At 39.8% G+C, this 13,531-nt stretch overlaps 2 protein-coding genes across 4 annotated transcripts in view; both read left to right on the plus strand.

Annotated features, from left to right (window-relative positions):
• Nucleotides 1-4,396, plus strand: part of SANBR (SANT and BTB domain regulator of CSR) — a 28,858-nt gene extending 24,462 nt beyond the window's left edge. Inside the window, exon 21 of the mRNA XM_042825271.1 lies at nt 4,329-4,396. Coding sequence (XP_042681205.1) covers nt 4,329-4,353 — 25 coding nt within the window. The 3' untranslated portion in view covers nt 4,354-4,396. The remainder of the gene's footprint in view (nt 1-4,328) is intronic.
• A 1,671-nt stretch (nt 4,397-6,067) lies between these two features.
• LOC122163368 (protocadherin Fat 4-like) overlaps nt 6,068-13,531 on the plus strand; it is a 45,485-nt gene continuing 38,021 nt past the window's right edge. For 2 of the 3 annotated variants that reach the window (XM_042824553.1, XM_042824561.1), the window contains exons 1-5: nt 6,068-6,250; nt 8,273-8,344; nt 11,470-11,630; nt 12,737-12,781; nt 13,161-13,256. In XM_042824553.1, coding sequence (XP_042680487.1) covers nt 6,181-6,250; nt 8,273-8,344; nt 11,470-11,630; nt 12,737-12,781; nt 13,161-13,256 — 444 coding nt within the window. In that variant the 5' untranslated portion in view covers nt 6,068-6,180. The remainder of the gene's footprint in view (nt 6,251-8,272; nt 8,345-11,469; nt 11,631-12,736; nt 12,782-13,160; nt 13,257-13,531) is intronic. The other variant, XM_042824570.1, reaches the window with a different exon arrangement.

Raw genomic sequence — 13,531 nt, forward strand, 5'->3', positions numbered from 1 at the left:
CATGATACGGATGGTTTATCTGTAAAGAAAAGGATATAATTGAAGGCTGAGCTATCCCAAATATACAGGAACCTGAAAATACTTATCTGCATTTAGTTTTTGGCTCCGGAGCAACCTGCCCTGTAGATTACTTAAGTGAGCAAAATGTCGGATTGAGCTATGCTTAAAAACATCCTTAATTTTGCATCCCACTGCTGCAGTCCTGATCATACTATTTAAATAGTCTGATAGATCCATGAATTAGGATTATTTTCCATTATTTGTTTGTAGAAATTGCGAGATGTAGATCCATTTTATGTGCAGTTGGTATATAGGAAGGAATACAGCATGTCACATACACGTGTGTTTAAACTTGCTTGCTGTTCTGTGGAGCTGTGCCTGTTTGCTTAATGTCTCAAAATGTTGGGGAAAGGGACAGAATATTAATTTTAGCCACAGAGATGGCTTCAGAACAAAAAAGATGTAGAAGAAGAGAAACATGAATGTACAGTTATCCCAGTAAGCAATCATAAAACCTGAATAGTATGAGCATGTTTTACATGATAAAGTTGAAACATGAATATTTGAGTAATTGTTTGGATCTTTATTAGTATTACCTATGAGTATAAAATTACAAGAGATTCTTGCACGGACACATCATTTTCCAGTATAGATAAGCACAGTTTCACGGGTCTCATCAGGATACACTTAAAAATGGCAGGTATTATGTTCAGTGATATAGAATCAAAGAATGGCCTGGGTTACAAAAGACCACAATGCTCATCCAGTTTCAACCCCCTGCTGTGTGCAGGTCACCAACCAGCAGCCCAGGCTGCCCAGAGCCACATCCAGCCTGGCCTCGAATGCCTGCAGGGATGGGGCATCCACAGCCTCCTTGGGCAACCTGTTCCAGTGCCTCACCACCCTCTGTGGGGAAAAACTTCCTCCTGATATCCAACCTGAACCTCCCCTGTCTTAGTTTAAAACCATTCCCCTTGTCCTATCACTATCTTCCTCCATACACAGATGTACACCCTCTTGTTCATAAGCTTTGTTGAGACAAATGCCTTGAGCTTTGACAGTATAACTCACAAATAAACCCTTGTTTTTCCCTTACAGCACATGCACCAACATCAACAGTTTGCCATTCATTTCCATTTTGTTGAGCCCATACTCTATGTTCTAATGGACAGAGTGTAGCCCCACTGTGAATAAATCTCAACACAACGATTGGGTATATGGTATATACTGAAGCATTGCATATCATTCGGACAAAGGCTGCAGCATGGTTTTTAACAGGATCATGAGTAAAACACCATAGATGCCACCAGGATTGAAATTCTCTTTCAAGTTTATTTGTGTTACGCAAATCACCTTTTGAATTTCAGTGTGTGAAGTACCTCCTTCACCTTCTCTTACAATTGCTGCTACTGTAGATTGCATCCATATTTGAGCTTGGATATAACTAAGAGCTAGATAAACATTTCCTTGGATTATGGCAAGTGAATCTACAATTAATTGTCGGTCTTTCATATGAGCCCTCTCCCTTTGAGGTAATAGATAAGAGCCTCTGGTTGGTTCCCAGTGCTGATAGGGAAGACTGCAAGCAGTGCTGTAATGCATGCAGGTCACTTGTTGGTGTGCTTTACTTATGAGCATTTCAGTATCTGTACTACTTACTACTCCTAGTCCTGCTCCTGTTATGCCAGTCACACACTCATTTAGTCAGGGGAAGTGCTCACCTGTGTAGCCACATTAGCCATGATGCACGGGATGCATTTAGAAATGGTGAGCAGGTTGGTTTGATTGCTGCAATACTAGTTTTCATCAACAACTTGACTTTTTAAGAGACAAGGATGGATTAAACAGTATCCATTGTTAACCTGTATTTCTGCTTGCATGTTTCAATCTCATAACGCTGTGAGGGCAAAGCCTTTTCCCCATCCTCTACTACTCAGTAGTGGGGTGACTGGGAGGAGTCAATGTAGGCAGGGCGCTTGTTCTGTGTTTGATAACGATTAAATTTAAGTGATCGTCCCAGACCACTGCTAGCCAGAGACAAGCTACATTAACAGGTTGCATTAAAGTGGTACTAACAGTCCCACCTTTCTGTGGGACTGTTACTTTTCTACCTCTTGCTCCTGTTTTGACATCAATCACAGAGATTTGAGATACTTTCTCATGGTTGCACCCATTGTTCACCAACATCCTATCTTTAGTTCTTGCATTTCCCAGGAGCTGGGGAGTCACGTATTCAGAGCATGTGCCAGCTACATTCATTTTTGAAGTATATTTCATTTCAAGCCTGTATTATAATTAGAATTTGGTTCCATCCTTTGGAACACCTGACACAGGAATGGGACTACAGCTACCCAATGTGCACAAAAGGATCAGCATAAGTGATTACAAATATCAACCCAAAGATGTCTGCCCAGAATAGTGGCATTGACAGTGCCACAGACATCCTAGAAAAAGGAACAAGGTGAGAAGGGAACTTGTGGGGTACAGTGGTAGAATCAGCATTTGTTAGCATATGAAAAACAAAAGAGAGAGAACTTCCTGGTCCCAGAGGAACCAAGGGTAGTGTATAGGTGAAATCCAGCAGCTTAATTTTGTGCATTTTCCTCAATGATCTCAAGCCTTCCAGTTTATTTGTGCAGAGGTTCAGTGAGGGTCAAAGGGACAGGCCTGATGTTGGGCTGATTAATGAATACTGGTTGGCCCGAGGAGTAGCTGTGTTCTGATACATGAACTCTCAAACGTAGTTACAGGCAAAAGTAAAGTGACGTTGGGATAGAAGGCATTAAAACTGGGACACTCACGTACCCCTCAGTGGTCATTGACTATTGCAGCAGCCTCAGACAGTCAGGAAGCCCAACTGTGCTTCCCCAGTTTTAGGAACTTCTTGGGGAGACCATTGAATTGTTCCACAGTCCCTGTGGGTAAAAGGATGTGAAAAACCCGTTAAATACCTTCCTCCTGTGCCCATTCCTATACTGTCCCTGAGGTGAAGTGAGAACCATTGTCTGATTGTATTGAATTGGGTTTAGGGAGGATTCTTAAGGGCCTTAACAGTGTTTTCCCATGTTGCTCAAGTGAAATGTTTGGCCTGTAGTAGGCCAGAGACTATTTCTGCTTAGACTTGTTAATGTTGTTTGCCTTCAGATTTATGAAAAGGACCAATATAATCAGCCTGCCACATCTCCCATAGGTGCTTTCCTTCCGTTAAGTGGAGAAGGGCTTCCTGTAAGGGATGTTTGTCTGAGCAGGTGCAGCACAGTTCACAAGCAGAAATGCAAGTGTGACATTTCTCCCTGCTAACGGACCAGCCTTGAGCTTGGCCCTCCCAATGCAGATTGTGAGCACTGCTATGCCCCCTTTCCACAAGTCTCTCCTAGTTGTCACCATCTGGTTCTCTCTGTCTCGAGGGGGAAATCCTGGCTAGTTTGTCTGCCTTATTGTTTCAGTGACTCGCTGGAATCCTGTCATCTGGGTGGGATGTGACTCACACACAGAAAATAGACCGTGTTTGGCAATAGCAAGAATCTCTTGCCATTTATCCTTCTGCCCTATGAGGGTACAGTTAACTTTCCAATCGTTTTGCTCCCAGAAAGGGAACTACACTGTGCAAACTTGAGGACAGCATACCAACCAGTATAAATTTGCACGTGTTCAGTGGACTCTGATTCATGCTGGAATGCACTCCCTGACCTGAGCGCTCCCCTATCCCTTAGTGACGTTAATGAAATTGATCCTTATCTCTAGGACCATAGCATGATATTTTCATACTTTTCCTTTGTGTTGGGCAGATGTGTCTGTGAACCAGACATTAGTAGTAATCATCTTTGTCATCTCCATGCTTATACTCAGTTTTTATCAGAAGGTGTGGAGGGGTCACTGAGTTTTCTAACTTCTTTATTTGGACTCTCACATTATCCAGGCTTTCTTTTGGATCGCTGGGGATTGCCATCTCATTTATCAACTGTTTTCTAAGGGCTCATTAGAAGAGGACTGCTGAATGTTTTCCTTCCTCTAACTGCCCCCTAAGATCTTCTGCCTACAAACTTCTGTCGATCTTGAAGGTTTTCAACCAACTTTTCCAGCTATTGAATAATTTGAGTTTGTTGTTCACAGAATTGTACGGCAGCAGTAAGGGCAGCTCCTGGAATGATTTATTTTTCCATTCCTCTCCATCATATGGGCATCGTTGTGGAGGGAATTCATATGATCTGAGACTCCTTCTGAGTTGGACCAAATATTCTGTGCCCACTCCATCCCCACAGCTCTGACACCATGTTTTTCTGAGAGGCCAAGGAGAATATTCTCGCTGTCATTCTTCTTTTCATCAGGGACTGTCACGATGCCTCTCTTTGACTGACCTTAGAGCCCTGATCACAGAGAAGAGTAACTGAGCTGGAAGAAAGCATCTTACATGTCAGCTTTGGACTAGGAACATCTCAGCTAAGAAGCTGCTGAAAAGGCCTGAGCTGTACTTAAAGAGTTCTACGCCCACGTGTAGGTGACCTTCAATTATCTTTTTTTTTTTTTTTTGCACTGGGTTTATGTACAAGAATGGCCTGCCTCCTTTAGCTTATAGGCTGTCTCTGAAGATACTGAGGGAGATCTTTCTGGAATTTAACCCTTTATGGTCTAGTATGATTTGTCATTGACCTTTCTATCAGAAGTTACTAGAAAATACTGAGGCTGCTCTGCCTTTGCTGTGACTTGGAATATCTAACAGTAGATCTTCATTAAGGGGTTAAGATTCCAGCACTGAAATATTTCTAGTGGTCAGGAGGATTTGTTGCTAGAACAATTTTTTTTTGCATAAACATGAGGTTATATAGCCTCTGATGTGGTATTGTGGCATTGAGATATATGTTATGCTGTTCACTGAAAGCTAGAGGAAATTTATCACACTGAAAAGTCTCTAGCCTTCTTTCTCCATCTGTCTTTTTGCCTCCCTACCCTTTCAAGGAAGTATGCTGTGCACAGATCTGCATTGTGAAGTTCACCAAACCGTCTTGCTAAGACCTGGTCATCGTGGATGCAGGTAGCAATCATGCAAGAAAAAAAATGACTCTGATATGCTCTAGTAATGACATCACTGAATGAATGGACAATCATGGTTGGATGTGGCATTTCTTCAAAAGAGTAATAGAGATCAAACTTCTTTTCATACTTTTAAACCCTCCTGATTGAATTGTTCCCACATTTCCATTTCAGTTACTTAAGGCTAGGAAAGTGTAATAATGATTTGCTGTTCAGTTAAGTGCAGTTTTATTGTTTTGTGTTTTCACTGAAGCTATAGGGATTACTTTTGTATCCGTGGTGACAAAAAAGTGTTGATGCAAACAGATATGAACCTTTCTTTGGCAGTTGTTTCATTTCTGAGTAATTGGTTGTTGCTTTCAATTAAAGAAACAACCTCTAGATTTCAGTTACCTCTGGATGTTTGAAACGAACTTCATGCTCAGAGAAATCATTTGTCATCCCTGAAAATCTTCTGCTAACTTTCTGTCCTTTTTTTGGAGGTACCTTCACTGAAGTAAAATGTTTTAACTGCCTGCTAAACTTAAATCTGAACATACACCAGCTGTAAAATCTTAGGTACATTTCAGGGGTGTCTGTTCTCATCACAGAAAATAGGAACTATTGTTCTTGCAACATCAGTATTTCTTTCTTGTGGAACAGAGTTGTAAGAAGATACTCTTTCAGTATAATAGAATCAAAAGGAATAACGTGGTTCCTTTGCTCTTTCACACTCCATTTAGTTTTCCTTTCCAGAGAATATGTAGATCTCTCTGCTGTTGGTCAGAACATCTTACAGGTTCTAAGTTACTAATTTATTTATTTTCATCTGTATGTTAAATAATAAATTTGTAAATAGCTTATGTTTTTTGGTTGTTTTTTTTTTTTTTTTGTTTTTTGTTTTTTGTTTTTTGTTTTTTTGCTATAACACAACAGTATTTCCTTGTTGGTTTATTTTTACTGCCCAAAATGGACTTTGATCACATGAGGTGAAAATGATAAGCAGGTTATATAGTCTGTGGACTTTTATCAAAGGCTTGGCACATTTCTTTCCTCATCACTGGAGTATTCGTCGATAGCTGCAAACTATGAAGTAGATCTTTGAAAATACTGCATATGAGAAACAACCATCTTTTTTGCCTGTGGTAGTATATTTTTTCTGCAACGCTCATGGCGTATTCAAGATCTGTGGGTTTTGCATTGATTAGTTGGCTTATGTTCATCTGTCTTGATGCACAAAGTAAGTAATATCATTTTTATTAATGTCTGTGGTTCTAGTCTTGCTTTTAATGAAATAGAACAGCTTATTACATTCACATCAATTACAATCCTTGGGGTTTAAAACTCATTTATTTTTTGGACTGATAAAATAATACCTGAACAACCAATCTTCTTGGTATCAATGGAGGTGATCTGTAGACTCTAAGAAGCTCTGTAATCATGTTGAAAACCACTGCTCTTGAATTCTAACAAGTTCTCATTGAACTCTTAAGTTTTTAGTTTGTATCTGCAGCAGACACTGAGTAACATTTCTAGACTGAAGATAGATATGGCAACATTTAGATCTGAAGTTGGGATTGCTTGTATTTCTTTATGCTATTGTGTTAATTTAGTTGAAGTAGTTACCATTTTCATGTCTGATCTTCTTTGTACTGGTAATGACTTCTTTAGAAATTCTCTTCCAGAAACTGAGAACGGTCATTCACTAGATAAATCTGGGCATAGAAGGAGCATTTGGGTACCTAAACATAATTTTAGTCCTTCAGACTTTCTCTGGAAATTTCACAACAGTGAAAGTGCTGAAACATCCTCCCCTCTGGAGGGGAAATTCAGGCTGTATATTTGGAAAAGCTCCTTCACCAAGAAGGTGGTTGTGCACTACTACAAGCACTCCAGGGCAGTGGCCATAGAGTTGAAGAAGCATTTGGACAGTGTTCTCAGACATAGGGTTTTGGATTTGGGGTTGTTCTATGCTGGTTAAGAGCTGGACTTGATGATTCTTATGGGTCCTTTTCCGTTCAGGATATTGTATGATTCTTTGTTTCTGCTGGCTCCAGAGAATTGCCAGGAAAATCTGAGCAAATTTTTTTCTTCTTGGAGAAGAAAAACAAGAGGTTTTGTTTAATCATTTAATTTCCTCTATTGAACTCTATTGTAATGTTTAAGCCAATTTCAAGCTTCCGCCTTTCTAATCTTCTTCAATTATACAGAACCTTCTTTTTCCAAGTAGACTTTTGAATACTTGGAGGTGGAGGCATAACCAGCAGCAGTTCACTGCAGTATTTTTTAAGAGTTACTTGTGTAAAAAAATTCTCCGCTGCTTCTTTATAAATGAGATTCTGTAGGGTGGGACAAAGACAAAGACATCAGCCTCACATATAAAATTAGTTCACTATTACTTTTACCAATTTGAATATGCAGTGAGAATGAGAAGGAAAAGACTGGGACATTCTTGGCATCGATACAAACCCATGTGAGATCAAAAATGTCCGTAAGAATATGGACGTGTGTTGCATTGCCTCTGCAACAGATGTGTTCTGGTGGCTTTGCTGAGTAATTCTATTCAGGGAAGGAAGAGAAAAATCTGTGTGACTTCTCAGTGCATATTTGTAGATACAGGAAAAAAAAAAAATCTCAAAAAACCATCCCTTTTTATCATAGAGAGAAAATGTAGAGGGATGTCACTGAGTTGTAGTGTAGAACATGAAAGCTACTACTCTGTATGAAATCACACTTTAAAATGCCAGCTCAAGTGAATATATTCAGGCAAATCAATGTGCCTGAATTGCTTAACAATTTGGTGATGAATAGATTTGTGTTTATAGCTTACTTGAGAGTAGAAAATATTTTGCGAGGCCATGGACCTTTTGTCACGGTCTTTGCAAATGTTCAGCAGGAAATGAAAGTACAGTGATTCATGGCTATTAAGCGAGAAAGCCAAAGTTTCATTCTGATCAGGGTAGAGAGGAAGTACAATTCTGCAACTAGTCATTTTCTCAAACTTTTATCAATAGCTGCTTATAAGTTCTTCACTGAAATAAAGGGGGAGAAAGGACAGATTGGAACTAAGCCAGCAATCTAATTTATTTCAGGTGAAATATTGTTCTAAATCCTGAAAATTGTTTTGAGGTACCACCATAATAAATCTAATTAATTTGAATTGATGTACACGAGTTTTATATAGCGTAAGATTTTTTACTTTGTGCATTTTCTGGAAATTGCCCCTCTGATTTTCGTACATGATTTTTCATTTTCTTTTTAGAAATCACAAGCATAGACTGTGACACAACACCTACCACACTCCAGCTGTCAACCTTTTTAGATGAATATACAGGTAAATTATGATTTGATCCTAGAATTACCTGACTTACTCTTTAGTGCACATACTGCCTCAACTCTTTGCATAATCTATCTGTAATTTATAGTGGATCTGTATTATAAGTTTTTTTGTGTTTGTTTGTTTGTTTGTTTGTTTGTTTACAGTAGTTTTCATGACTGGATAAAGCAGCAACCTAAATGACAAACTGCTCCTTCTGGTGAATTTGTGCTTTTTAGCGTGTGAAATTTGAGGCAAAATTTGGTCTCTAATTTGCTCAGTAGGGTAAACAAATATGAGAAAAAATATATTCACTGATCCAAAGACCTCATTAGCAGAATAGACACAGCCATAAATGGGGCTGAGTGCACCCTCAGCAAGTATGCTGATGGCCAGAGGGATGGGATGTCGTCCAGAGAGACCTAGACAGGCTGAGCAGTGGGCCCATGTGAACCTCAACAAATCCAAGGGCAAAGTCTTGCAACTGGGTTGAGGCAACCCCCATTACCAATGCAAACTGGGGGGGTGAAAAGATGAAGCACAACCCTGCTGAAAAGGATCTGGTGGTACTGGTGGATGGGAAGCTGGACACGAGCCAGCAGTGTGCCCTCCCAGCCCAGAGCCAACTGTATCCTGGGCTGCATCAAAAGCAGCTCGGCCAGCAGGCTGAGGGAGGGGATCCTGCCTCTCTGCTCTGTGCTGTGAGACCTCACCTGGAGCACTGTGTCCAGGTGTGGAGTGCTCAGTACAGGAGAGATGTGGGCCTCTTGGAGAGCGTCCAGAGAGTGGCTACAAAGATGCTCCACAGAATGGAACACCTCTCCTATGAGGACAGGCTGAGAGAGCTGGGTTCAGCATGGAGAAGAGAAGCTGTGAGGTGACCTGAGAGCGGCCTGTTGGTGTCTAACAGGGAGCAACAGGAAAGAAGGGGACAGGCCCTTTAGCAGGGTCTGTGGTGGTAGAACAAGGGGAAATGGTTTCAAGCTCAAAAAGGGCAGATATAAGGAAAAAATCTTCTACAGTGAGGGTGGTGAGGCACTGGAACAGGTTGCCCAGTGATGTGGTTGATGCCTGTCCCTGGAGACTTTCAAGGCAAGGCTGGATCAGGCCCTGAGCATCCTGATGGAGCTGTGGTGTCCCTGTGCATTGCAAGGGAGCTGGGCATGATGGCCTTCAGAAGTTCCTTCTGACTCTTGAGGATTTTATGGTACTATGAAAAGGAAGCAAGTGCAGAAAAGATACAGATGGTTACAGTTCACCTTGTTCAGTTAGCCCACAAGATCTGATCTCATCCTTCCCTTCTCCATCAGGGAGAACTACTGCCACCACAGCCCTGCTGTGAGTCTGGAGCGTACTCTGCTTTAGCCTGGAGCTTTTCTGAAAGCCAATTTCTTGTGTTGTTATGGGCAGTAGAAGGAAGAAATGAGGTGCAGAACAAGCAGGCTTACTCTGCAGGGAATTACAGGATTGATGCTGGCCACTCCATGTATTTGCATTTTCTATTCTGGTTTCTTTTGTTAGTATAGCACATAGTATTCCCATGATTAGTTAATTTGTGCTGCCTGACATTGATCTACCACCCACATGTGTACTTCCTTACGCTGGCTGGCAAGGTGTTATTGCTCCTGGGAGAGAAAATCACACCTGAGTGTGGACAGTGGCAGCAAGAGCGCACAGTGCAGAAGTGGACAGTACATTGGTGGTTGTGTGTTGGAGTGTGTATTTACATTGCAAATGTAGGACAGAATAACTCCTTCCTTTCTTCCTTTCCCCACTAACCAGAGAGGTTGCTGTTGTTAATTCAAAGGTAGTGGTGTTGTCTGTATGTTAGAGGCAGTCAGGATAGGCCTGACAGGAATGGAGTAATTTTGCAAGGCAAGAGCTAAGTTGTGGCTAGAGCATTCCCTTCAGAACAGAAAAAAACCCATAGGATTTCTTGGGAGCATGCACCAGGCACACGCTGAATGTCTACAAGCAGGCTTAATTGCTTCTCGCTTTCAGAGAGATTCAGAAAACACCACAAAGAGTGGTACTTTTTTTTTTCCAGTAACTGTTGAAACATTTCTGTGAGGGCATGGCAGCTGTGTATGACTAGTATTGGGACAGAAAAATAAATGCTTTTTATCTTGAATCCTCTTCATTTAATTTGTAAGCAACTAGCAAAATGTCCGGCACTTTGTGCATGTACACATCTGTAGCAAAGGAAGAAAAGTAAAAAACAAGGTTTTCTAAGCAGTTCCTTGGTTTTCTGTTAGACTCCGTCAGTCTCTCCTCTGGACAGAACACTGTGAGGCAGCTACATGTTGCTTGTCCAAACGTGCCCATCTCTGGAAGGAAGGTTAGATGGTATATCAGCAACATGGTAGATTTTGATTTCAAAGTGCAGTTTCTTCAGCAGCTTCGACAAGATTGTACATGATGATGTGATACATCTTAGCACTTTACTCCTGAGATGCAGCACAATTATTCTGTGCTCACTGCCATCTGACTGAACCTTATTCCTGCACGCAATCATAGTCTGTTATCACTGGACTCATACCTGGGAGTATTCCAGACACTCCTTGCAGCTGGAGGAAAAGGTGTTCCCTTCATTTAGGAGCTTATGGACCAAGGCAGTGAGCCTGCACGTTGAGATTAGAGATGGGGTTGCAACACTAAGGTTTGCTAACCTAAGTTGGTAATGATGAAATACAAAAACAATGGAGTAAGAAAGAGACTAAGTTAGTGTGCTTCCTGAGGATCATAGAAAACGTTCAAGATCTCGGGGAAGGTTTGGGAGAGCAGAGATTTTCTTGCAACCCTGATGATGTCTTCCATGAGAAGATGTATACTATTTCATGAATACAGATATCTTGATAAGTGTAAGATAACTATGTTTAGTAATTATTCCAGTAACACTGCACTGGATTGTTTACAAGAACACATTTCAAACATGTTTTCAAGCATGGATTTGATGTTTAACAAAGCAAGCAACACACTTGCTACTGAAAGAGCAGCGCATTTAATCTGTTGTGATAATAACAAAGTGCAAAACTAGTATAAAATTTAACTAAACCATAACCAATGATAATTTATCAGTACCTTTGAGATGAGCCTGTGTCTTTTCCATCAAGCAATCTAATTTACTACACTTTCTTTCGCAGGTGATATAGAACAGATTATAAATATCCCACCCAATGTAAATTTGAAATTAAGAGAATTTTTGTTCCCTGAACACTTAGACTATGTGGAGCTGGAGTATGATTCTAGTACTAATAATGCAACAGTGAAGACACGTAAGCCACTGGATGTTGACTCTATTGAGGTATTACTTTCACTGCATATAAAATCCAGACATAAAGGTTTTCTTGGCTAGTGAAAAAAAGCACACTGATATACACTAAATATTTATTCTTTCATGATACAGGTTAGTACACAAAAGAGCGGCATATCATAAGCATCAGTGTAGACTTCAGTATCCACATCTCTATAAAATCTGTGCCAAATATCTCCTATTTCCTGTAACTGAAAATTTAGCTGGGACCTTGGCAGTCAAGATGGTTCCTTAATCATGTATTATTACTCAGTAATAAAACTTGTGAATACTCTATTAATATAAGTTCCTAAAATTTATCCGCTAGTGGCATGAATTGCTTCATCGAAGTGAAATTTACTGGTTATAATTTGCTAGAAGGCAATCTTTAATCCTATGAATTGTTATGTTATTGCTTAACTGCAGACATGAATTAGCCTCTGTTGGCTGAAAAGAATCAGGAGCCTTACTTCTAGGCCGTGGTTGTTCTGTAGGACTACCAGGGATCTCTAAAGCAATACTGTTTTGCCTTTGAATAGAAAAATGGTATAACTGCACAGTAACTGGAAGACATTTTTTGTCCTTTTTCAGGATAGCATTGTATTTGGCAGAACTGAACCACACAGATTTTAAAAAAACTCTTACAGTCAAGATTTTTGATTGATGAAAATGCAGTTCGTTTGCGCTTCACTTCCTATTTGAATATTTTTTAAAATGAATTAAAACACTTTCCTGAATATGTTATGATACTTTTTAGGCTTGTCTAATTCTCTGTCAATTGTCTATTGCAAAGAATAGCCAATATGTGGTTGGTAAAATCTGACAGGTAGCAGCAGCAGAAGAGACACAGCCAGTTAAACATTATCGTTAATAATCCGCAATAAACTTGCTATATACAGTGAACAGTGTTTTTTGGCATGAGGTGTTGAAATGACAAAGCTGAACTATGCTCCCTTTACCATGAATGTTTAATTCATGCCAATTCAGCATGGCACAACTGAAGTTTTGAGTACTAGAAGTTTTGCATAGTTTTGCCATGTATACATTGAGATGGTGATTGTTTGACAAACATATGAAGATTATATTGATAATATTATTTACTTGCTATTCATTTTTAGAGTGACCATCTCTTTTACTCTATTGTTTGCCAAAGGTCTGGAATGGTAAGTAGATGTGTTATCAATGGTAAGCAGATGTGTTATCAATTTTTTTGTCTAAGTTTAATTCAAATGATCATTTTCTGAAATACCAAAGATGTGATGCAGGGAGTTATGAAGATCTTATGAAAGATGTATCTGTTTAAAGAAGCCAACTGGAATGAGTGTTTTTGTTCTCAGTGAATGTAAGGTAAATTTTTAAAAAAATGTTTTTAAAATGTTTTCACAAACTCCATTGTTAAAACTGGTAGTCTGACATTAAAAATCTTTAAGAACTGAAGGGTATCTCTTTGAAGATGTCTTTTTATATGATGAAATTAAATGTTAGCATTGTGCTGCTACCTTGCTGATGTCATTTCTATTGTCTTTTGCTCCCATTGTGAAGAATGAAATAGAGAATGCACGGGATTTACAGTTAGAAGATGTAAATGACAATTCTCCAGAATTTCTACAAGCTCTCTACAACACTTCAGTATCCGAGGTGGGTTATGGCCAATGTTAATAATTTTTCATGTAGTATTTGAAATTGGTTTCTGAGGCCCAGTCATACCAGATAATCACATGCACTCTTACATGACTCTTCTACGCTTTCGAGATTGGGCTGCATGCATCCCAGCTGGAGGCACAAGGTGAAGAAGGAACATTCTGCTACCTGAACAGAAATAGAAATTAGAATTAGTTTGCTTCTTCAAAGGGACTGGTTACCTTTTCCTGCTTGGGAAGAAAGAAGCAAGACGTCAGAAGCAAGAACAAAAT

This window comes from Centrocercus urophasianus, unplaced genomic scaffold, assembly GCF_019232065.1.
Source record: "Centrocercus urophasianus isolate 14NV4802_14NV808 unplaced genomic scaffold, USGS_Curo_1.0 seq_10, whole genome shotgun sequence".
Lineage (NCBI taxonomy): Eukaryota > Metazoa > Chordata > Aves > Galliformes > Phasianidae > Centrocercus > Centrocercus urophasianus.